This window comes from Cetorhinus maximus, chromosome 29 (genome assembly GCF_964194155.1).
Source record: "Cetorhinus maximus chromosome 29, sCetMax3.hap1.1, whole genome shotgun sequence".
Lineage (NCBI taxonomy): Eukaryota > Metazoa > Chordata > Chondrichthyes > Lamniformes > Cetorhinidae > Cetorhinus > Cetorhinus maximus.
Genome location: NC_135907.1, coordinates 10,395,073 through 10,419,604, shown reverse-complemented (window position 1 = coordinate 10,419,604; position 24,532 = coordinate 10,395,073). Strand labels below are relative to the sequence as shown.

General features: G+C 43.2%; 1 protein-coding gene across 3 annotated transcripts in view; it reads right to left on the bottom strand.

Moving 5' to 3' along the window:
- The window catches only part of sun2 (Sad1 and UNC84 domain containing 2), a 55,137-nt gene that overhangs the window by 25,531 nt on the left and 5,074 nt on the right, over positions 1-24,532 (bottom strand). The window contains exons 2-13 of one of the 3 annotated variants that reach the window (XM_078532140.1): positions 18,200-18,423; positions 17,256-17,414; positions 13,618-13,683; positions 12,795-12,888; positions 11,782-11,843; positions 10,328-10,461; positions 6,246-6,482; positions 5,797-5,874; positions 5,207-5,250; positions 4,236-4,398; positions 1,174-1,413; positions 678-762 (exon numbers count right to left, since the gene is read on the bottom strand). In XM_078532140.1, the coding sequence (XP_078388266.1) occupies positions 678-762; positions 1,174-1,413; positions 4,236-4,398; positions 5,207-5,250; positions 5,797-5,874; positions 6,246-6,482; positions 10,328-10,461; positions 11,782-11,843; positions 12,795-12,888; positions 13,618-13,683; positions 17,256-17,414; positions 18,200-18,423 (1,586 nt within the window). The remainder of the gene's footprint in view (positions 1-677; positions 763-1,173; positions 1,414-4,235; positions 4,399-5,206; positions 5,251-5,796; positions 5,875-6,245; positions 6,483-10,327; positions 10,462-11,781; positions 11,844-12,794; positions 12,889-13,617; positions 13,684-17,255; positions 17,415-18,199; positions 18,424-24,532) is intronic. The other 2 variants (XM_078532142.1, XM_078532143.1) reach the window with 2 other exon arrangements.

The following is a 24,532-nucleotide window of genomic DNA, read 5'->3' as shown; positions in this document are numbered from 1 at the left end:
AATGTTAATCAAGCATAAACATTGCTGGTTGAGGCAAGAGTATGTATTCAGCTATTCCTTAGCAGTACACTTTGAGCCGTGTACACTTATCACATTCTGCGCTGATAACCTTCTAACATTCAACATGACAGTCACCTGCTCTGTAACTTTATTCTAGATATACAACAGACATCAAAGGATGTATTAATCTGACTTGAAGATAGAGGCTCCCTCAACATTATCTGCAGAATTCTCTGGGTAAGGGGAGCAAGTCATCTCATCCTCCTCCAGGGCTCTGGCAACCCGTGCAAGGTAGTGAATTGCAATATCAGCAGCTAGTAACTTGCACTGTTATACTGCTTAATGGCAGTTCAAGGCACAGCAATAGTTCCTTAAATCTGCTGCTAGTATATGGCTCAAGAGGGGTAAATTATTTAAATGCGTGTACTTGGGCAACTCTCATGGGAACTGCATCATGTATATTTGATACAAGATGTGCTTTTGCATTTTCAGATACATTGCCACACACCCTGATTGGGGGGGGGGAAAAAATCAGCCCTTTGTTCCATTCTAAAATGTAGTCAAAGAGAAAATACCCATATGCTGGTGCATTACAGCAACAACTATACTCAGAACTCAGTTTAACTTGCAGGCTCTGAATTTCCAGAATTTGGCTACTGATTATGTCTGATATTTACCAGCAGACTCCAGTGCATAATCCACCATTCCTATCTGATCGGCACTGTACAGCTTCAGGGCTCGTTGCACAATATTCTCAACTTCCTGTAAGCACAAAGGGGAAATGTAGCATTACTGTGGTACAGCGAGAAATTGGTGTAACGCGCAGCCCTCACACATACACAGGCAGGGAACAAGTTGTTAGCAAGCAACACTTCCTCTTTTGATCCTCCAGCCTCACTACCTATGATCAGTCTGATAAAAAAAAGGACAGGAATTGTGGGGAGCTGCCAAATACTTCTCACTAGAGCAAGACAGAATTTTAAAAATCCAGAAAAAATGCTTAAAATACACTTGGTTGAAGTTATCTCATTTATTACTTAGATACATTACAGCAGGCAGTTCCTACTGTATAAATCTCACCACCCCAATGCACAAGAGTTCTATGTTGTTGTTAGTGCTCTGCCCAAGATTCATAAACGTAGTTCACTTGCCTAGAAATGTTTTCTGATTTACCTCTGTAATTCCTGCTCCAGCTAACATGGCTCTGACAGTGGCTGAGTTCTGCTCTGCTGTTTGGCCGTGATTCTGTGAAAGACTGGCAAGGATCTTCTTCTCCAATTCATGAAGGAGGGCTTCCAGGTCCTTACGGTTTACAAACTGTGATATCAGTGCTTGCTCTGAAGATACAGCTGTGCTGTCCTGTGATGAACCAAAGAGCAGTCTGTGGACCAACTTGAGCACTTCTGCCTCCACCTAAATTTAAAACAGACAAGTACTGAAAGGACCAATGTTTTTCTTTGTAAGTGAAGCTAACTCTACAGACACAGACTATGGAACCTGAAAAGTAAACACTTTCGCATTTTAAACCATATTTTTTTTTATGGTTCCTTTATGCAGCATACCTGGCCAGACACTCTGAGGGACACAAAAGAAACTGGGGTTTGGATGAAACAGTGGCTGGACCATTATCCCAACCCAAGTTTCAACTGGAATGTCAGATGAGATCAGGAATGTGGAATCTCAGTTTTATACAGTGAAGTTGTTAGCCAAGTTGGAACTACTGATTATCCCAACTCTCCCCATTCTCTTTTAAACTCTTCCATTTCATTAATAATCATCAACGTTTCCTTTACTGTAATCAGACAATCATCTACAATCGTTCCTCTTCCCAGTCCTGCACCATTACCTCTGGTATCCTCCAAGGATCTTATCCTTGGCTCGGTCCCATTTCTCATCTACATACTGTCAACGTTTAAAACACAGCATCATTTTCCACTTAAAATGACAGCGTCCAGCACTACCTACACACCAACTCTCTGCCCCTCCACTGTCTCTGATTGGCGTTAGGAAATAGAGATAAGTTGCACTGGTATTTGAGAGTGTTAGGAATGAATTGTAGCTTTTAAGTTTGAGTTGTATTTCTGTATCTGTGTATTAAGGTCAAATGGAGCTTTAGTTTCACTTTAAAAAGGTGCTTGCATTTCTAATGAGAGTTTTACAACTTAAGCTAAGGTAAACAAAAAAGGTTAGAAGAATTGGATTGTTGCCTGGCAACAGGGGACCAGAGAGGTAGGTCCCTCCCACAGACACACAGAAGACGACAGACAGCAGTTTGATTTGGAAGCATGGAGTTCAGCTGGTTTGGAAGACAGCTGCCAAACAGAAGCCACCTGGAAGGGGCAGATAGCCAGTCCCAAGCTAAAGAAAAACCCCAAAAATCCAGGGGAGTGGAAGAGGGGAAAGTCCAAGCAGACCTTCCAGTCAAAGGAAGGACAGGAATCTGTAAAAAGTCCTGATAAGAGTGAGGAGCAGAGAAAGGCTCCAAGTATCAATTTTAAAGCTTCAAGCTGCAGAAGGCAGACTTAAAGCGGGAAGAGCTTGCAAGAGGAAAGAAGGTCCAAAGAGACAACTGAAGGTCTGTAACTCTTTGCTATGGCATGTGAAGCAGTGCATACTGTTGATGACTGAGTCAGTGAGAGAGAGTACGTGGAAGACAGCTTGAATCCATGTGGTGACCCAGGGAAGAGGAATATCAGGAGGAGAGTTTGAAACTCTTAAGGTGAACCCTTGCGGAAGGCATTTGAGAGAAAGCGTTGGTTTGGGAGAAGATTCCAAAGCGAGTTCTTGGAGAGTGGAGATTGGAAACCCTCATGTGAAAGACGGAGTTCAGCGAGGCTGGTTGGCTCACGGTGTGACAAGCGTCTGGGGGGGCGCGGGTGCAGAGTTGAGGAGAAATCCATAGCATCTGGTTGAGGCGACATCTGTCACTTGATTCAGAGTGTTGTGTGTCTGACCACAGGGTGCCTATTGATACATGGACTGTGTACTTGTTGTGGACGTTAGATTATAAGATAGCTTTTGTAACTTGTGTTATCCTTACAAATCTGTATATATCTGTAAAGGTATAGTTGTGGGTGAAGGAGTATTGTAATACAGTTCATCTTTTCTTGTTGAATAAATGTTTTATGTTTTTGTCAAAAGCTCATCAGCTGACTCCTGTGACTCTGTTCAGTAGCTACTCTCCACGTGTCTGAACGAACAAATGAAAGATAGATCTGATCAAGCTGGATTCCACTCCGGGATCAGGCTTGTCCAGGAGTAATCTCAGCTGGGGATTGTAACAATGGTCATACTGCTTATCCAACATCCAGTACTGGATGAGCAGAAATTTCCTCCTCTAAATATTGGGAAGACTGAAACCATTATCTTCAGTCCCTACCACAAACTTAGTTTCCTAGCCATTGACTCCATTCCCCTCCCTAACAACTATCTGAGACCAAACTAGACTCTTCACAACCTTGTATTTGACCCACATACCTGTGCCACCAGCAAGTCTCTAACCTCCCTACCACTGCACCCCTGTGACTCTGCTCCTGTTTTAGTTCATCTGCTGTTGGAACATTCATCTTATGCCTTTGTTACTTTAGACTATTCGAACACACTGACCTACACCAGCTCCTAGTTAAGCAATGCCTTGATTTAAAATTGTCATCCTTGTTTTCAAATCCCTCCATGGCCTTGCCCCTCCCTCTCTCGGTAACCTCCTCCAAGATATTTGTGCTGCTGCAATTTTGGCATCTTGCATATACCAAGTTTAATCATTCCAACATTGGCAGCTGTGCATTCAAATGCCAAGGCCCTAAGCTGTGGAATTTCCTTCCCAAACCCCTCTGCCTCTCTCTTCTCCTTTAAGATGCTCCTTAAAACATACTTACTTGTTTGACTAAGCTTTTGGTCATCTGCCCTAATATCCCAAGTCGACTGGTGTTAAATTTTGTTTGATAAAGCACCTTGGGATGTTTTACTACATTAACTATGCTATATAAATGTAATTTGTTATTGTAACTGATGTTTTCAGGTTTCAGCCACAGTTCTAAGCTCTCTCTTTTATTTTAGTTAGACTCTGTTTAGCACATAGTTCTTCCCACTTTTATACTGATGGGATTTCTTTACCACACAAAAACACTCCACAATTTAACCATTTTGATTAAGCTGCTGTCTCCAATCTAGAATGGGCCTCTAAACATGGTTTTGATTTGATTTTAATACAAGCAGTAGGTCTCCGCATGACTCACATTGTCCTTCACGCTTTCAACCCTGCTGCTCAGTGTTTCCATGCTTGATGCCATGTTCCTTTGTGTAGTATGCACATCCATCAACTCAAGCTGGGTTTGGCCAAGCTGCTCTTCTAGTTGGTTCAGTGCAGACAGGAGTGTTTTCTGCTCATCAGTCACACTACTGAGAACAAAGAGAAGAAACCATCAGCGAAGTGGTAGTATTTTTAATTTTTTAAAAATGGATTCTTCTCACATATCAAAATTAAAACTGCACTGCTCGATGGATTGTCGCCAGCTGGTGTAACCCAGAACCATCCAGGACCAGAGGATCTGGGTGCAATTCCAGTTCTCTACTTTGCTAGCTGATCCCATTAGGGGCAGTGGTGGGGTGCTGCCATTTTCATCAGTGTGCTCAAGGTAGAGAAGGGGAAAAAATAGCCAACAATTCCTACTGGATATTAGACGACAGGCTCATACATTAAAACTCTAACTGTTGATGCCTGTGAAACTGTAACTTAGCACGGCTCAATGCCCTCAGGAGATGAGGAGGAAAGGAAACAACATGTATTCATGTGGGTTGACTCCAATTCTGCAAGGCTGAAAGAAGGCAACAAGTGACTTATTCAGTGCTTATTTAAGTGACATTATTGCTTCATGTACCAGCCACTAAAGAACTCACATATGGAGCTGCACTCACAAGCACTTTTCTATTGGCATTGCTCCAATTATAGAAAGGATACTCAGCACAATTGGCTGGAAATACAAATGACCAGCTGGATGGTACCAAGTTGTGCTATTCCAAAACAGGGTCAGCTGGAGAAGGACTTACTCATCCTGTTACACTGTAGGTAGCATTTTTAAGTCAGCTTCTAACATTGCAGCCAACAGCACAATACCTAACTCTAAATTAGAAAGACTTATCAGTGTGGCTATTTCTGACTGGAAACATTTCTGTTGGACAGATATATGGTAGAGAAATTATGCCATACCTTACAAAAGCAGATTTCACCTCCTTTATTTCTCTGGACATCTCCTGGAAAAAGAGGGGGAAAAAAGCAGAAAATGGCATTCAATTTTATTTGTTTGTGCTTTATGAGATTTGTATTGATCCCAGTTGCAGCTGCCCAGGCTGCACAGATCCTGTTGGTTTGCCATCTGTATAATTTTAGAGCAGACAGTCTTATTTTCAAGTAGACTGTACAGAAACTTTAAAAGAAACACCATGGGCAGAATTTTGCCCTTGGTGGGCGTGCAGGCCCCACCGGCTCGGCAGCGGGCGGACGACTGAAACGGGGCCCGCCGCCATTTTGAGTGGGCGGGCCAATTAATGGGATCAGAGGGTAAATGACTCCTGTTATTTTAACTGTCTCCCACTCAATTTTAACCAGATGAGGGCAATTAATGTCAATTAATTCTGAATATAATCCCCTTCAAGTGCAAGCCATGTTCTATGATTTTAATGCTATCTGGTCCTTTTAGAATCCTAAAAACATATTACAACTCAATGATCACTGACCGACCACCCAATAAATTTCAGAGTTACTGACAGACCCCCCCCATAAAGGTTTACAAAACCCACCTCTGTTTGGCCGTTAACCTTTTGCAGCAGCTGCTCCATTCGGGCATCTTGCTGTTGCCGGATAGTGGCTATATCACTCTAGGGGAAGATAAAGTCAAAACAATACTTAGAATCTTCATTCTTGTACAAGTGAGGGTATTTCCAGAACATTTGCGAATGGAGTCTACCAGACACCATGCACAATGAACTAACTAAAAATTCAATTTACTCCCATGATTTGAACATGACCAAATATGCGCACATATTATTAAATACCCACACCGCTTTGCTATGAACTGATTGTATGATAAAGCTCACTAAATTTACACATCAGTGATATTTTTAATGTGTGATGAGCAGAGATAAAGTGCAGTGAGAAGTACTTGCTGAGCCAGCGAATACTATATCATGTTAGCATTATAAGTCATGCTACCAAAGATGTGTTGAAGAAGCCAAGAATTAAAACTCACCTGAATTCTCAAGATTGAATCATTCGGCAGTTCATCTCGACCCATCTCATGCTGTTGATGGGCAAACTCTTGGAGCAGTTTGGTCACATCCTCTCGTGTAAGTGGAGGTACGACGGGGATATTCTCCCTTTCCGCTGCCAGCTGGATTCGCTGACTGGATTCAGTATCTTGCTGTAACTGGGTACGAAAGTCAGAAGCCAGCTGTGCCAACTGGTGCTCCATTCTCTGTACACGGGACTGCAAATCAAACTAATATTTTTTAGAAAAAGCGTTTCATGCTGGATGTTAGCCTGATTTAATGGCTTAATTACATATTATTTTTAAATTAACATTTCCTCTTTCTTCAATCCATGTAACTGTTACGAATGCAAGACTTTATAAGACCGTTATATCTTTTTTATAGGGTGAACAGATTTCCGAAAGTCAAAAACCAGGACACTTGGAAAGTGTTATGATCCCAGTTATGAGAATACTGACCAAGCTGAATACTTATTAGGATCTGGCTTGATCATAATCATTTAAAGACCATAATCATTTAAAGAATATAATTCAAGGTAGAACCAAGGGTAAGGAAATAAGCAGCAGGACTTCAAGATTAAATTGAAACACTAAAATAATCTTTACAAACTTGAACAAAACAAACACAAGCAATAATGACTAAATAGGTACACTGAACAAATAAGATAATGATTCTAAATAATATGAGCCTCTAACTTAAACTCAATCCAACAGACTTAATCCAGTTTAATCTTTTTCACTGTGGCTTTCACTCTGGCAGGATTTTAAACACACTCTTTTCTGGAATTAGATGGCAAAGGAAGTACTAGGAGGACTTGAAATGCCCAGAGACCAAACTTGATCTGCTTTGATGAACAAGTTCAACTGTGCTCATTACTTCTGGTGATTGACAGGTCGCAGGGCCACACAAAACATGCCGGACTCCAAATGACTAATCAAAACCGAGTATTCACCTTGTGCTTGGATTCTGGTTGTCAGGCATAGTTTTTGGGTGGAGAGAAAAAGCAATTTGACAAATTGTTTTTTTTCTTGTGGGGCAAGATATGAGGTGGGGTGTAAATAATATTAATGCAGATGAAGACAGTGCAGAAAATGGACAGAAGAACACAAATTAGAGCTGTCGCGTTGAGGACCATTTTGGGGGAAAAAAATAATCACTCCCAGCTCTGGATGCCGTTGAGAAATATTTCCATGCATGCAGGAGCGTCTAGGCACAGCCGCTTAATAGGCAGCCAGTGGGCGGCATTCTGATTCCCAGGGTGGGGTTTTTTAGGTTTGCTGACAGTAAATGGAGTGCAAGGTAAATGGGAGGGAGAGGAAGAGAAGAGATGCTGTTACTACGCAAAAAGGTGATGGAAATCTTTGATATGGTTCATGTAAGAAAGAAACGCTGCAAACCAGGGCATTTGAGCTATTTTAATCAAATTGTTGGGACACCGGGATGCTTAATGAAAAACCAGGATGTCTGGTCACCATATTCTTTTAATTCAAGGTAAAACAGAATGACCTGGAATGAGGGATGGAGAAATCATTTTAAACTCTGCCTGGATCATGCAGGGGTCTGATGCATGCTGGACAGATCATTGACTTGTTCAATCATCCACCAAACACCAAGTAGAATAATGCCTTAATACACTTTTTAAACTTGCCATTTTTTTTTCTTGGTTATGCTTGGAATGATGATTCATCTTTGTTCTCCTCCTGAGGGCCCCACTATCACAGATGCCAGTCATTAGCCAATTTGATTAATTCCATGAGATATCAAGAAATGGCTGAATGAGCTGGATGCAGCGAAGGATATGAGGCCTCATAACATTCCTGCTGTAGTACTGAAGATAGTATTTCAGAGCTAGCCGTGCTAATAGCCAAGCTACTACAAAGCAGCTACTATACTGGCATCTACCTGATGAAGTGAAAAATTGACCAGGTATATCCTGTCCACAAAAGACAGGACAAATCTAATCCATCCTATTACTGGCCCATCAGCCTATTCTCAACCAGCAAAGTAGTGGAAGGTGTCATCAACAGTGCTATCAAACAACATTTATGCAGCAATACTGCTCACCAATGCCCAGTTTGGGTTCCGCCAGGATAACTCAGCTCCAGATTATTGACAAAAGAGCCGAATTCCACAGGTTAAATGAAAGTGACTGGCCTTGGCATCATGGCAGCCCTAGCAAAATTGAAGTCAACAGGAATCAGGGGGAAAACTCTTCACTGGCTGAAGTCAAACCTAACACAAAGGAAGATGACTGTAGTTATTGGAGGCCAATCATCTCAGCCCTAAGTCATCGCTGCAGGAGTTCCTCAGGGTAGCGTCCTCAGCCCAACCATCTTCAGCTGCTTTATCAATGACCTTACCTCTTAAGGTTAAAGGTGGAGATATTCACTGATGGATTGTACAGTGTTCAATATAATTCACAATTCCTTCGAAAATGAAGCTGTCCATGTTTGCATGGAGCAAGATCTGAAGGATAGGCATAATAGGAGGCCCTGGTCTCCATTCTTAGACAAGGAAACAAGCCAGTTCCAAGCCATAGTTCCCTGTCATTGAGCTGCCCGATAATAGTGCCTGAGGCGAGTCTTCCTTCTGCTTGGCGACAGTTGGGCAGATTCAGATGCCTCGGTCCTGGAATAGCTGCACTGGATTTTAACCAATAGCATCTTAAACAGGTAGTGGTGATGAGTGAGTACATTCATTTTTATTCTGCTCAAGATGAGTATGGGTGGGTCACTCCATCTATCCCCCCAGGTCAGTGTATATGCTGACCAGAAGCAAGAACGAGAAGTTTGTTAGACAGGTCAATGATTTGGGTATCAGTATTTCTCCTAGTTATTTGAAGCTCCGCCATTCAATAAGATCACGACTGATCTGTTTGTGTTTCAAATACCACATTCCCATCTACCCCCAATAATCTTTGATTCCCTTGCCTAACAATCAGCTATTTACCTCTGCCTTAAAAATATTCAATGACCCCACCTCCACTCCCTTCTGAAGCAGAGAGTTCCAAAGTTGCACAAACACCTGAGAGAAAAAAAATTTCCCCGTAAGGACAGCCCCTAATTTTAAAACAGTGTCCCCTAGTTCTGGACTCACCCACAAGAGGAAACATCCTTCCCACATCCACCTTGTTGAGACCGTTCAGGATCTTATATACTTCAATCAAGTCACCTCTCACTCTTCTAAACTCCAGTGAAAACAAACCCAGATGCATTTAAGGGGAAGCTAGATAAGCACATCAGGGACAAAGGAAGGAAATGCTGATTGGATTAGATGAAGACAGGGAGGCCTCTGTGCAACATAAACATCAGAATAGACCAGTTGGGCCGAATGGTCTGCCTCTGTGCTACAGACTCAACGTAAGTAGATGTAATATTTGTCTTGTGTACAAAGAGGAAGAATGCCACTTCATCCAATCAAATGCCTTCTCCACTTTCAGGGTAGTATTAGAGCAGTGAGGATCTTGCTGCTACATTTGTGCACAACATTCAACAGACATTTCATGTTGCACCAAATGATGGTCCTGCATAAAGTTTAGTTGAACCAGGGAGCAACTATATCCATGTTAGTGGTCAGGATCTTGGACAATCTTGAGTAGGAATATAAGTCTGTAGGAGGGACATGGTGGGTGACAGTGTGAAGTGGGAGGGAGTGGTCTTTGCTGTTTTTGTATATTTGGGTGATTGAGGCTGCCTTCATTGCCCTACTCATCTTCTTATGGTTGTGCATGAGTTTCTTAAGTGAGGATCTTTGCTGGGTAGTCATTGATTCTAAGGCTTTCCCAGATTGCAAGCTGTTGAGATCTCCCAGTGCCTGTGTACCCGTGTTGGGATTAGTCTACCTTATGCTTAAGGGATGAATAGACTCTGGGTTGAAGCATTTGAACTTAAAGCCAAAACTGTTACACCAATATCAGCTACAGGACCTCCAAGAAAGGATGCACTGGTTAGGGGAGGCAGACAGACAGACAGAGAGAGAGAGAGAGAGAGATGGACAGAGAAGAGTAATAGCTTCAGCCAGATGAAATGGGAGATGCCCAGCGAATGTACATGCTCACCCTCACCTGTAGAGAGAGGTCCAAGGCAGGCGCTGCCAACTTCTCTGGCCAAGCTGACCATTTTGCAGCTTCTCTTTCTATTTTTGCTGGCATCTCAGCTCGAGATCGTGCAGTTCTGTGCGATATTAAGAGCCAAACGCCTGCAGAAGGATGAAGATTCTGACTTCATGACCAAAGCAGATAAGATTGCTATCATCACTGCCTTGAATATTCAGTATCAGGCTCTTCACCCTGAGCTCTACAGTGTCAGACTCTTCACCCAGTGCCCCATTCCTTACCCTCTACATACATACCCCAGTGCCCCAACCACTAGCCTCTATGTACCTCAGTGTCCCCTTCCTCTATTGTCCATGTACTTACCCCAGTGCCCACATTCTACCCTTTACATAGCCCAGTGCCTCATTCCCTACTTTCTATGTAACCCATTTCCAGCTTTACCCTCTATGTAGCCAGTGCCACACCCCATACCATATACATAGACCAGTGCCCATCCCCAGCCTTTTCATCCCAGTCCTCAACCACTAGCATCTTATCCTAGTACCCTGTCCACCAGCCTCTTTTTATTCTAGCGCCCATCCTCTAGTCTCTTTGTACCCCAGTGCCCCACTTCCCAACCATCTACATACATAACCCAATGTATGCCCCAGTTTCTACACACTCCAGTGTTGCACCCTACCCTCTATATTCCCTAGCGCCAAGCTATGCTCTACTGCCTACCTTCTACCCTCTTCATAGCCCAGTTCCCCAGTCCTTAGACTCAATGTACCCAAGTGCCAACTTTCCTATCATCTATAAAGAATTACATAGTACATACAGCACAGAAACAGGCTATTTGGTCAAATGGGTTCATGTCAGTGTTTATTGTCCACACAAGCCTTCTCCCACTCACCTTCACCTAACCTGATCAGCATGTCATTCTATTATTTCACCCTCATGCATTCATCTATCTTCCCCTAAAATCCACCCAAGCTATTCACCTCACTACTCCATGTGTTAGCAAGTTATAAAAATTAACCACTTCTGAATAAAGAAGTTTCTCCAAAATTCCATTTGGATCCGCTGTCCCACATTTAAGGCTCTTAGTTTTATCTACCCACAAGTGGAAACATCTTCTCTACATTCACCTTCCAAACATTCCACATTCAAAACCTTTCGTAATCTTAAAGGCCACTATCAGGTCATCCCTCGACGTTCTCTTTTCCAGAGAGAAGAGTCCCATTTTCCTATGTCATAACCACTATATAGCCCATTGCCTCATCTTCTTGCCTCTATATAGCCCAGTATCCACCTACTCACTGTATAACCCAGTACCCCATCCCCTACCTGCTATATGCCAGGATCATGTCAGCTTTTTGTGAAATTTTCACAGAATTCAGTTCTATCGAGATTTTTTGGATATAATAAAGGTGGCAATATTCTGGTCAGTGCCTGAGGTGACTTCAAATGGAGCAAGTACTTACCCAATAAACCAAGCAGAACCAGCAGACCCAACAGTGACCACCTCTTCATACTGGGGACACACCTGGAAGGGGAATGAAGCAAACATGTTGATCAGTTCTTGCACACAGAATCTCCTTCCACTTTCACATACAGCACTCTGACTAGTTTCCATCAATAACAAACCAACAAAACATCACTAATTATAGAGACTCACATATACTAAATTTAACATTCAAACATTTTACTTTCCAATCCTCATCTCCCACCGCACTGTCCACAGATACCTGTCCATTGTCCTAACAGGCCATTCTACCAGAGATACCTGGAGGGTCAATAGAGCAGGGTACAGGGGTGAACAAAAACCTCCCCAGCAAACAAACAGCACCCATCAAAACTGTTATCAGGGGGTTTTGAAGGGTAGATCATCCAAACCATAACGAATGGGGTACAGCAGTGTTCATATCACCGTCAGGATCAACACAATGGGTTTGTAAAATCTGCAGTACCTTGAGCAGTTTTACAGTCACCTACAAAATCCTCAACATGGAAGCACCAGCAAAGCCATTGCACTGGGAGTGCAAACCAATGGAAAACTGGACTTTGTATTAGGCAGAGTGCTGTGTATAGTGTTGGGGTTGGAGCGGAGAATGTCCTGTCTTGGGTATAATGTGTGGAGTATTCCAGGCGGGTATGTCCTGTGTTAGCTAGAGTGAGTGTGGGATATTGTGTGTCTTTGAGAGAGGAGAATTGTCCTATATTAGGTACAATGATTACGGGGTATTCTGGGAGGGAGATGTCCTGTATCAGTAGTGAATGCATGTGTGTGTGTGTGTGTGTGTGTGTGTGTTGGGAGGGGACTGTATTAAATACAGTGTATGTTGGTATTCTGGAGGAGGTGGTGGGTTGTATCCTATATTAGGTAGAGTGAACGTTGGGTGCTCTCAGCAAGGATGTCCTCTATTAGGGGAAAGTGTCTGTTTTGGTAACTAAATGTAGACAGTGTATCAAAGATCTTGCTCCCATCAGCACTCACCTAGACAGTGTGTAGACATCAAGCAGGGAAGCTGCAGTTGTTAGCTGGTACCAAGCTGTCCCGAGCCACCAGTACACCATGGACAGAGCTCTCCCTGAAAAAAAAAAGAAAGCAAATAGTCAGGAGAAAATACAATGGCCAGAACATACCTCCCAGAAGCTAACAGTGCCCAAACTGTTCTACAATGGAACAACTGATATTGTACACCATCTCTGGCTAATTAACTAATTATTACCCTCAACGTCCCCTCCCAAGTGGCCATTGCACACATCTGGGCACAAGGAGAATTGCAGATCCTGTTCTCCCCTCCCACACGCAACATTTTCCTGCAGGAGCAATTGAAAAGCAACATTGAGGATAAACCTGGACTTACTGTTGACCTCTTTAGCCCAGAACACTCGAGCCAATTGTAGTAGCCCTACTGTTACTTAAGTTCGGATCGGGTAACACTGCACAGACTGGATTAAACGTGTCACTTTCTGGTCTGCACACTCAGGCTCATTATGGAGAAAAACCTTTCACTAAATGACATCTTTGGGCACTAACAGAAGGAAGTAGAGATCTAAATATCGTGAGGCTGGAGCACAACAGTGACTAAGCTCCTTTGCCGACACTAAGAGTTATCATAATCAATCCTATACAGTATTAATAACTATTCATGGTTTACTGCACAGAATATTAGGAACCATGGTTTCTATAAATCGCTGACTTTGAATTCAAGGAAGGAGCAGTGTGTTCCAGTGTTCCACCACATTGGGACCCACTTCATTGGGACGTTTGACTTGAAATATGTTAAGATGACAGGAAGGAATGATGCCAACACCTGGAGACAGCACAGAGATCCAGTTCCATATCTTGGCAAAAGGAGAGGCCGGTGAATACGCAGAACCTGGAAAGTGAGAAAAAAGGAACACATCACTAAAGCAAACTTCTCTCATGAAATTATTGAAGTTTACAGAAGGAGGCCATTTGCCCCAATGTACCTGTGCCACTTTGCTAAAGTAATCTATAACTAATCACAGAACTCTGCATCTCCCTTTGTTTCAAATAGCTATATCCCTTATAAGATGCAACACTATCTGTGCCAACCACTCCATGTGGTAATACATTCCCTGCTTCAATAACTTTGTATAAAAAAATCTCCTAACCTCTCTCCTCACTCTCAATGACATTTTGCCCATGCCACTAGCTCTAAAACCAGAGCAAATAGTCTTTTGCTATTCACCATTTCAAAACCCTTCAGAATTTTAAAAACAACTATTAAATCCCCTCTTAGCCTTCTGCCCACCAGCAGTAGTCCCAGCATCACAGCTAATGAAACAATCTATGCCCACATATAACAAGACTTGGGCTGATAAGGGGCAAGTAACATTCATGCAGGACCAATGTCAGGCAATGACTATCTACAACAAGAGAGAATTTAACCACTCCTGGACATCCAAAGGCATTACCATCAACATGTTACCCACCATCAACACGTTACCCGCCATCAACATCCTCAGAGTTGTCATTGTCCAGAAACCCAACTAGACCAGTCATGTAAATGCTGTTAATATTAAATCTGGTTAGAGGTTGGGTATTCTGTGGCAAATGGCTCACCCTCCTGATTCTCCAAAGCCTCTCCACCACCTACACAACACAAGACAGGAGTTTTATGAAATACGCTGCACTTGCCTGGATGAATGAAGGTCCAAAAACACCATCCATAACAAAGCAGTCCACTTGATCAACACCACCTTAAACACTACACCCTCCACCGCTGGCACAACTATGGCTGCAGCATGTACAATCGAATAAATGCACTGCAGCAACTTCCCAAGGCTACAGGGATAGAGCAAAGGAATGGGACCGACTGGATTGTTCTACAGAGAGCAGACATGGACTCAATGGGCCAAATGGCCTTCCATGCCGTAATAACTAATTTACTCTATGGCAGTACTTCCAAAACCTGCAAATTCTGCCAACTGGAAGGACAAGGGCAGCAGGCACATGGGAACACCACCTCTAGTTTCCTCTTGAGGTCACACACCACCTGACATGGACATTGCTGTTGGGTCAAAAACCTGGATTTCCCTACCTAATAGGATTGTGGGAGTACCTTGGACATCACATGGACTGTAGCAGTTCATGAATAAGGCCCACCACCACCACCATCACATTCTCCAGGGCAACAAGGAATGGGCAATAAACACCAACTATGCCAACATGCCAAAAATGAAAACATGAAAAACACTGAATATCCCTTATAAGTATAGATATCATCTCTCTATGACTTTTTAGTCCTTACTATAACTGGATGCATTAACTGTGGCTTAACCGATATATTGTACAAATTTACTACTATTCCTTTTCTCTTGTACTCATTTTTAAAATTCCATAGGACATTTACGCTTACCTTCCTGCACTGACACTTTCAGGATATTATGTATCTGATTTCTAAGAATCTCTTTATCCATACTTACAAATTAAGTATTGGCTCACTGACAGAAAACCGAGAATAGGAATAACTGCAATTGTGTAACCAATTGTGCCACAGGTTTCAGTACTCAGGCCTCCCTATTTACGATCTAGATTGACAGCAACAATGAAGTAGCAAAGTTGTTTAAATGAGACGCTTTAATTTTTTATGTAGATTGGGAAGAGCAAATAGCTTAATCGCAAAGATAGTGAATCTCGAGTTCATTTAAAATAGATTTTTGCAGCAATATAATCTAGAAGCAAGGGGGGAGGCTGTACCAGATTTAGTAGTGAGTAATCTAACAGAAAGGGAATATTTATATAACAGTGATCATAATATGATTAAATTCAATACTAGGTTTGAAAAGGGAAAACTTAACACAGTTACTAAGATTCTAGATTTTGGTAGGACTAACTTTAATGGGATGAGACAGGAACTGAACTGGTGGCTGCAAACTGATCAAGCCTTTTATTGCATAAAACTGCAGATAAACAGTGCAATGTGCTCTAAAATAATTTAGCTCAATACAGAATCAGTATATATTCCCAAGAGGAAAGATCTCTATCTACCAAATAAAACAGACATGGTCGACAAAAAGGGTGAGAGATAACAAAACTAATGGAAAGTGCATTTCAAAGTGTGAAGAATGGTGAACATCCAGGGAACAAGGGGAGATAAAAAGTAAACAGCAAGTAAAGACAAAAGGTAATAGTGTAAAATGGAAATTTAAAAGAAACTTGAGGGATATCAAGATTAGCAAGCTTTTACAATTATATTAGAAGAAAAGGGTAGTCAGGGCAATGTATGCACTTTCAAAACAGATGACAGTTATATTGCAAATGAAAATAAGGAAATGGCAGACTTGTTAGAATCATAGAATGGTTACAGAACAGAGGAGGCCATGCAGCTTGTGGTGTCTGTGCCAGCTCTCCATAAGAGCAACTCAGCTAGTCCCACAATCCCACCATTTCCCTATACCTCTGCAAATATTTTCTCTACAGATAATAATCCCATTCTTTTTTGAATGATTGAATCTGCCTCCACCACACTCTCAGGCAGGGCATACCAGATCCTAGCCACTCACTGCATAAAAAAGTTTTTCCTCATTTCATCTCTGGTTGTTTTGTCAATCATCTTAAATCTGTGCCCTCAACCATTCCACCAATGGGAACAGTTTCTCCCTATCTACCCTGTCCAGACTCATGATTCTGAACATCCCCATCAAATCTCTTCTCAACCTTCTTTTCTCCAAAGAGAACAACCTAGTTTCTCCAATCTATCCACATAACTGAAGTCTCTCACCCCTGGAACTATTCTCATAAATCTTTCCTACACCTTCACCAATGCCTTCACTCCAGCTGAGGTCAAACCAGTTAGGTGTAAAGATTATTTAAATTACAGAAAGCAATGGGATTATCTTTCTGTGAGCTCACAGCCAGCAGTGCTGTGTTTAGTAACAGGGTCACAGCGGATTAGCTGTCTGAAATAACACAGCTACTCCTTACTATCTATAATCCAGCATCAAGGGCATGCTTACTCATATCCCCAATCTTCCACGTAATACATTCACAGCATCTCCCCCTAGTTCCTTCACAGATCCCTACCCCCACAAGTCTCTCCTGTACCGGCACACAGAGTCCCTTCACAGCCACCCGTCATCCCACTCTGTATCCACACAAGTCCATTTACTGCAACTCCCCCATCTCACCCTGTACTAGCAGAGTCCATCACAGCTCCCTCTACCCTACTTTGTATCCACACCGAGTCCCTTCACAGCACCACGACCCCCCCTCCCCCCCATCTTGCCCTGTATCAATACTATCCATTCAAACCCTCCCAACGCTGCTCTGTATCCACACCGTCTATTTACAACCCCCCACCCACTCTGGTTTGACTCCATGCAGTGCGGCCCTGAAGTTCAATGGAATGTACAGTGAGTGAATTTTTTTGTGAGGGTCAAAATATGGGGTTGGAAAAGAAAAGTTGCTGAACACTCCATTTACCCAGCTGCTCATCTTCGGAGGAGTATCCAGAAGTGGAAGATGTGTAGATATCGGAGGAATTTGGAGCTGCTGACAGAATACTGCTCTTGTAGCCATTTGCTCTCCTTACCATTCCAGACAGCCTCCCATAATTGTCCTCGAGGCCAGGTGGGTCACCACCTGTTAGACATATTATAACATATAACTGATCAAAAATCATTCTATTAAACAGTAAGAGGGGAATCATTACAGCAGAGATCATAATCTCTCCCATCTTCCCATCATTGGAAGTCAGACCCCAATCCACCTATTTTCCGCACGGTGGGTTAGGTAAAAATTGACCTCAAGATCTAAAATTGTACTGCTGGCTTTTTCTACACATTCACAGCTTGGGTATTACTTTTCAGTGGCACCACACTGCCTTCCACCCACCTCTTTCCCATACACCACTCGGGAGTGCTCCATAAAAAATATACATCATGGGGCAAATGTGGTCTTAAATGGTAACCACACATGATCTTGGAAGAACATGAAGAACTTCAAAGTCAGAATTAGAAACCAAAGAAGGGCAAACGCCAATTGCGGCTCCTTAGAACACAGAATGTTAAAGGGAGATTTAATAGAATGATAATGAACTTAAAGATGTAGATTGGGAGAAAATTTGCAGGACTGTGGACAAAGAACAGGCGAGTGGGATTAATTAAGCAAAGAGCCAGCATGGCAAGATGGGATGAATAGCTTCCTGCTGCACTGTATCAATGGGCCTATGAGTCAAACTTTATAGAATTATAGGCCAAAAACTATAGCTGCAGTTAGATCCTGGTGTTAAAGCTGCTGTAAGTTCCCCATGGTATTAAAATGATTACATAATATAGACAGGAGCAAATTAATAACCTCTGCTCTCAGTTATTAGTCCCTGGAACAAGGATTACTAAAGAACCAACATCCCCCTGTGGGATACGTACCGATAGGCTCGGACTCCGGTTCGGGTTCAGGTTCCTGCCAGTAGGGATCGTTGGTCATCTGTTGACCCAGTGAGGAGGCCAGCATGGAGGCACTGCTGATGTGGCTGGCGAGGCTGCATTGACTATTCACTGAGCTGTTGGATACTGAACGTTTCATGCTGGGCACGGGTGTACTGCGTGGCGTGAGCCCTGAACGTTTAGCATTCGGTTTTTTCTTGAATACCCTAAACAGTAAATAAAGGTTCATTAACTCATGATGAGGTCAGCGTTTGAACTTTTGAAAAAAAAACTTGCCAATACATAATGCCTGGAAATTTCCCTTAGAAACATACACATGATTTTAAAGTGCACTGTGTTTGTTATGAAGGTAAATGTAGCACCCATTTTCTATGTACAGCAAGATCCCATATACAACTCTAAAAATGAATGGCCTTTTGGTGGTGCTAGTTGGAGGAGGAATGTTGGCCCAGCAACCCACACAGCTTCCTGCTCTTTGAATGGTACAACACTTAAAACAGCCTTTTAAATTATTCAATCTAAGTAGGGCCAAGGCTGACAATGAAGGTGCTGACAAGATTGATTACTGAGAGCAACTGAGAAGTGGTTTTGTGCTACCAAGTTTTAATGTTTGAAGGGGGAAGATAGACTGAGGGAGATAGTAAGTTCCAGGTTTGAGCTCCTGGGACAGAAGAATTTGGAGTTGGTGTAGGTCTTGACTTCAACACTGAAGATGTACAAGGGTCTCTGCAACCAGACACAATACCTCCAATAGACCCCACACCACAGCAGCAGTGCATACACGATGCATCATAGAACGGTCACATAACAGCACCTTGCTCCCTGTGCACACTATCACCAAGAAGTGTTTGAAAAATTGAGGAAAAAAATGTCATCACAGGAAGGCCAAGAGTTGGTTGGCTGGTGAGACTTCCAGCTTTGTTACCCCCCTCTCCAGACTTGGGGATTTCATCTAAATTACCTTTCGGTGAAGTAAGCATATACCAAAATAAATAGCTTGAGGATTATCAAGTAGATTGAAGACTATGGCTGAGATTTTCCATCACAGGCAGGACCAGAAAATTTAGAGAGCATTCTAATGTTTGTGGACTTTGGACAGGACCAGAAAATTCCGCCCTATAATTAGACAACTGAGCCACCCACCTGTACATGAGGAACACAGGAAGTAATTGTAATGAGTATTTTGATTATATCTGAAAAGTGAGTTAATCAAATAAATAGAGGTATGGCAGTGCACCTAGGCTCATGGAATGCACAACCTGTGCAATGTGGGAAGTCTAAGATGCTTCCCTTGCCCCAGGCACCCACAGGTGCAGGAAGTGTCATCAGCTAGAGCAGCGCGAACTCCAGATTTTGGAGCTTGACCAATAGTTTATGTCAATGCAGTCCATCCACGAGGATGTGTTTCATGGACAGCACATTTCAGGAGGTGGTCACCCTGCCACTTAAGAATGCAGACAAAGTGGGACTGGTTGACTGCCAGACAGACAAAAAAAAAAGAGGAACAGGCAGGTAGCTCAGGAGACCCCCTCTTCCCACCTCCCCCTGCCTCCCCAACCTTCCTGAGCTTCTTGCTCTCTTTGCTCTCTAACCAGTATTCGGTAATGAATACCAGAGGGTTCCTTTGGGGAGCATAGGTAGAGCCAAGACCATAGCACCATGGATGGCTTAGCTTAGTACAGGGAGGAAAAAGGTCAAGAGAGTGTTAGTTATAGAGGATTCCATAGTTAGGCGAGCATGTAGGTGTTTCTGTGGTAGCAGATGTGATTCCAGGCTGTTATGTTATCTTCTGGTGCTAGGGTCAAGGATATCATTGCAACTCCTCAGATACTGAAACAGTCCATGTCCAAATGCAGCAAGACCTGGACAATATCCAGGCTTGGGCTGACAAGTGTCAAGTAACATTCGCGCCACACAAGTGCCGGGCAATGACCATCTCCAACAAAACAGAATCTAACCATCGCCCTTGATATTCAATGGATCCCCAACTATCAATATCTTGGGGTGGGGGGGGTGGGGGGGGTTACCGTTGACCAGAAACTGAACTTGTCTAGCCATATAAATACTGTGGCTACAAGAACTTGACAGAGGCTAGGAATCCTGCGACGAGTATCTCAGCTCCTGACTCCCCAAAGCCTGTCCACCATCCACAAGGCACAAGTCAGGAGTGTGATGGAATACTCCTCACTTGCCTGGATGAGTGCAGCTCCAATAACACTCAAGAAGCTGGACACCATCCAGGACAAAGCAGCCCACTTGACTGGCACCATATCCACAACCGATGCACAGTAGCAGCAGTGTGTACCATCTACAAAATGCACTGCAGGAATTCACCAAGGTTCCTTAGCCAGCACCTTCCAAACCCACGACCACTACCATCTAGAAGGACAAGGGCAGCAAATAGATGGGAACACCACCATCTGGAAGTTTCCCTACAAGTCACTCACCATCCTGACTTGGAAATATATCGCCGTTCCTTCACTGTTGCTGGGTCAAATTCCTAGAATTCCCTTCCTAACAGCACTGTGGGTGTACCTACACCACATGGACTTCAGCGGTTTAAGAAGGCAGCTCACCACCACCTTCTTGAGGGCAGTTAGGGATGGGCAATAAATGCTAGCCTAGCCAACGAAGCCCACACCCCCTGAATGAAAAAAAAAAGCTGCAGAACACCCTGAAGGACGGTGAACAGCTAGAGATCATGGTCCTCTTGGTATCGATGACATAGGTAAAAAGGGTTGAGGTCCTGCAGGCAGATTTTAAGTAGTTAGGAAAGAGATTAGGAAATTGGATATCAAAGGTTGTAATCTCAGGATTACTTCTGGTGCCATGCACTAGTGAGTACAGAAATAGGAGGATAAAGCAGAAGAATGCGTAACTGGAGAGATGGTGTAAGAGAGATTCTTGGGGCATTGGGACCGTTTTTGGGCAAGGTAAGATCTGTACAGGCTGGACAGGTTGTACTTCAACAGGGCCAGGATTAATATACCCACAGGCAATTTTGCTGGCACTGTTGGGGAGGGTTTAAACTAGCTAGACAGTGGGGATGGGAAGCTGAGCATAGATTCAGAAAGCAGCAAAACAGAGTTGGAAATGGAGGGCAGAAAATTAGCAAGAGAGTTTGGAAGGCAGATACCCAAGGTTGGAAACTAGAGCAAAAAGAAGTCCCATGGTCCTTATTGGTATATACCCAAACACAAGGAATATCTTGAATAACGCAGATGAGCTGATGCAACACATTGACATGCGTAAAAATGTTTTTTCAAGCTATTACTGAAACATGACTTAGAGAGGGGCAGGGATGGCAGCTTAATGTTTCTGGTTACAGGATTTTCAGATGAGGTAAAGAGGGGATTAAAGAGGAGGTAGGAAGGAGAGACTATCAAATGAGGCTACGTGGGCTGAACTAAGGAACCAAACAAAAAAAAAGGGAGAATCAGACTGCCGGAAGTGTACCAAAGACCTCCAAATAATAAAAGGGAGATAGAAGAGCAAACTTGTAGCCAAATTTCTGCCAAATGCAAAAACAATGGCCGGAATTTTCCAGCCCCCTTGGCGTCAGGCATCGCGGGGGGGGGGGGTTTAACAATATGGCAAGATGGTCAAAACTAGTTTGTGATTGTCTGCTCCACCCATCAAGGGTGGGCCGCGTTTCCCACCGCCGCACGTTGGGAACCTAATTTCAATACTTTAGCATCTAAACATAAGCCATGCTCTCCAGAATCATCCAGGCACAAATTTCACAACTACAAAAGAGACATGCACCTGGCGACCTGCACTTTGCTCAGGACTTCGAGGTCTGTTTGCCTACCTTGCTTCGGGCAGCACTTGCAGTCATCAGCGCTAAGCTTCACAGGCAGCAGCACATCACTTTTAGGGAGGCCCAATGGCAGGTCTCTACCTAACAGACCAGGTGGGGGGTGGCTTTTCAATGGCTGCAGGGCTTGGGCTTGCTTAGGGAAGGGGGAGAAGTGGCCTCAGGCAAGTGAAGAGGCTGCAGGGTGAGGGCTGGAGAAAGGGGATATCCCAGGGTATGTGGCAGCACATGTTGATCTGTGCAAATTTGTCTTGGAAGGTGATGGCTGAGGAGGCAGTCTCCAGAGGAGATGAGGCCAAATGGAGATGAGGGTGCATGTCAGTGGTGATGTCCCTTGAGCTGGTAGCAAGTGAGATGCCAGTCAATGTGTGATGGCCTTATGAGTGTGTGAATTTAGAGTGATAAGATGGTTGTCTTACTCTGGTGGCACAGATGAGACCATTCTTCCGTTTTCTGCACTGGATGGCCAACTTCTTGTGTGCAGCATTGGCACCTCTGCCACCACCTCCCAAGCTGGAGTGGTGAGACTGATGGGCCTCCTGCATCCAGAGCGGGAGTAGAGGACATCGCCACCATGTTGTCCAGAAGGCGTCCCAGGGATGCATCACTGAATCGGGGGGCTGCACTCTTCTTGGCTTTTGGGGCCATGTCTTCACGGAGCAGTCCTGGGCTGCAAGCACAGAGTGTGCGTGCCACTGCAGAATAAATATGGCGCCCTGTGTGAGGAAGGGGTGAGGTAACGGCGTGGCAGGTAAATCGGAGGCTACCCGCCAGTGAGACGGTGTGTTTCCTGTGTCTGTATAATTAATGAGGCAAGAATGGAACGATACAGCGCAAAAACTCATCATTGCAGCTGGTGGGTAAAACAATTTTTTTCCCGCCCACTAGCGCAATTTTTGCAAAACTGGGATGATTCCGCCCACTGAGGTAATAATACTGGGGGGTTTCAATTAGCCTAGTATTAACCAGATACAGTGTAAAAGGTACAGAATTCCTAAATTGTATTCAGGAGAACTTTAAGCTAGTATGTGGTAGGCCCAACAAGGCGGGGACAATTTTAGAGAATAAAGCTGAGCAGGTGCAAGGAGTATCAGTGGGAGAACATTTTAGTGGCAGTGATCATAATTCGATTAGATTTAGCATAGTTATGGAAAAGGACAAAGATAAGGTAAGAGTAAATGTTCTAAATTGAGAGAAGGCTAATTTTTCCAAGCTGAGAAACAATTTAGCAAAAGTGGACTACATGAAGGTAAATTGGTGTCAGAGCAATGGGAGGCATTCAAGAAGGAAATTCAAGGAATTCTGGTTAAACATGTTCTCACGAAGCAAAATGGTGGCACTGCCAAATCTAGAGCCCCATGGATGACGAGATGCATAGAGGGCAAGATAAGGCAAAAAAAGGGAAATTTATGTGAGACACAGAGCTTAATACTGCAGAAAGTTTAGAAGAGTACAGAAAGTGCAGGGGTGAAATTAAAAGAGAAACTGGAAAAGCAAAGAGGGAGCATGAAGAAATACTGGCAAGTAAAATCAAGGAAAATCCAAAGATGTTTTAGAAGTACACGAAGACAAGAGGATAACTAGCAAAAGAGTAGGATCTATTAGGGGCCAAAAAGATAACTTGTGAGGAGGTAGAGGAAGTGGGTAAGGTTCTTTATAAATACTTTCTAGCTGTGTTCACGAAAGAGTGGTGGGGGGTCAATGAAGATGTTGTAGTTAAGGTAGAAGTGAGAGAAATATTGGATGGGATAAACATTGTAAGAGAGGAAGTATTAAAGGGGTTGACATCTTTGAAAGTAGATACATCACCAGGCCTGGATGAATTATGTTCCAAGTTGTTAAAAGTAGTAAGGGAGGAAATTGCAGAGGTGCTGACCATCATATTCTAATCTGCCCTGACTACAGGAGTGGTACCAGAGGATTGTTGGACAGCCAACATTGTACATTTTTTTTCAAAAAGGGAGGAAGGGATAATGTGAGTAATTATGGGCCAGTAAGCTTAGTTTCGGTCATGGGCAAATTATTGGAATCAATTCTGAGGGACAGTATAAACCTTCATTTAGAAAGGCATAGATTAATCGAGGAAAGTCATCAAGCATTTGTTTGTGAAGATCATGTCTGATTGACAAATGATTGAATTTTTTCAGGAGGTGACAAGGTTGGTAAAGGCAGATGTGATCTACATGGATTTTAGCAAAGTTCAACGGGGAGGCTGATCAAGAAAGTAAAAGCTCTTGTGATCCAAGGGAGAGTGGCAAATTGGATCCAAAACTGACTTAGTGACAGAAGGCAAAGGGTAATGGCTGACATATTTTTTTGTGATAGGAAAGCTGTAATCAGTGGGGTCCTACAGAGACCAGTACTCGGTTCCTTGCTTTTTGTAGTTTATATTAATGATTTGCGCTCAAATATAGGGGCATGAGAAAGAAGCTTGCAGACGATACAAAAAATGGCTGTGTGGTTGACAAGAACGTATAGATGGTCTGGTCAGTTTGCCA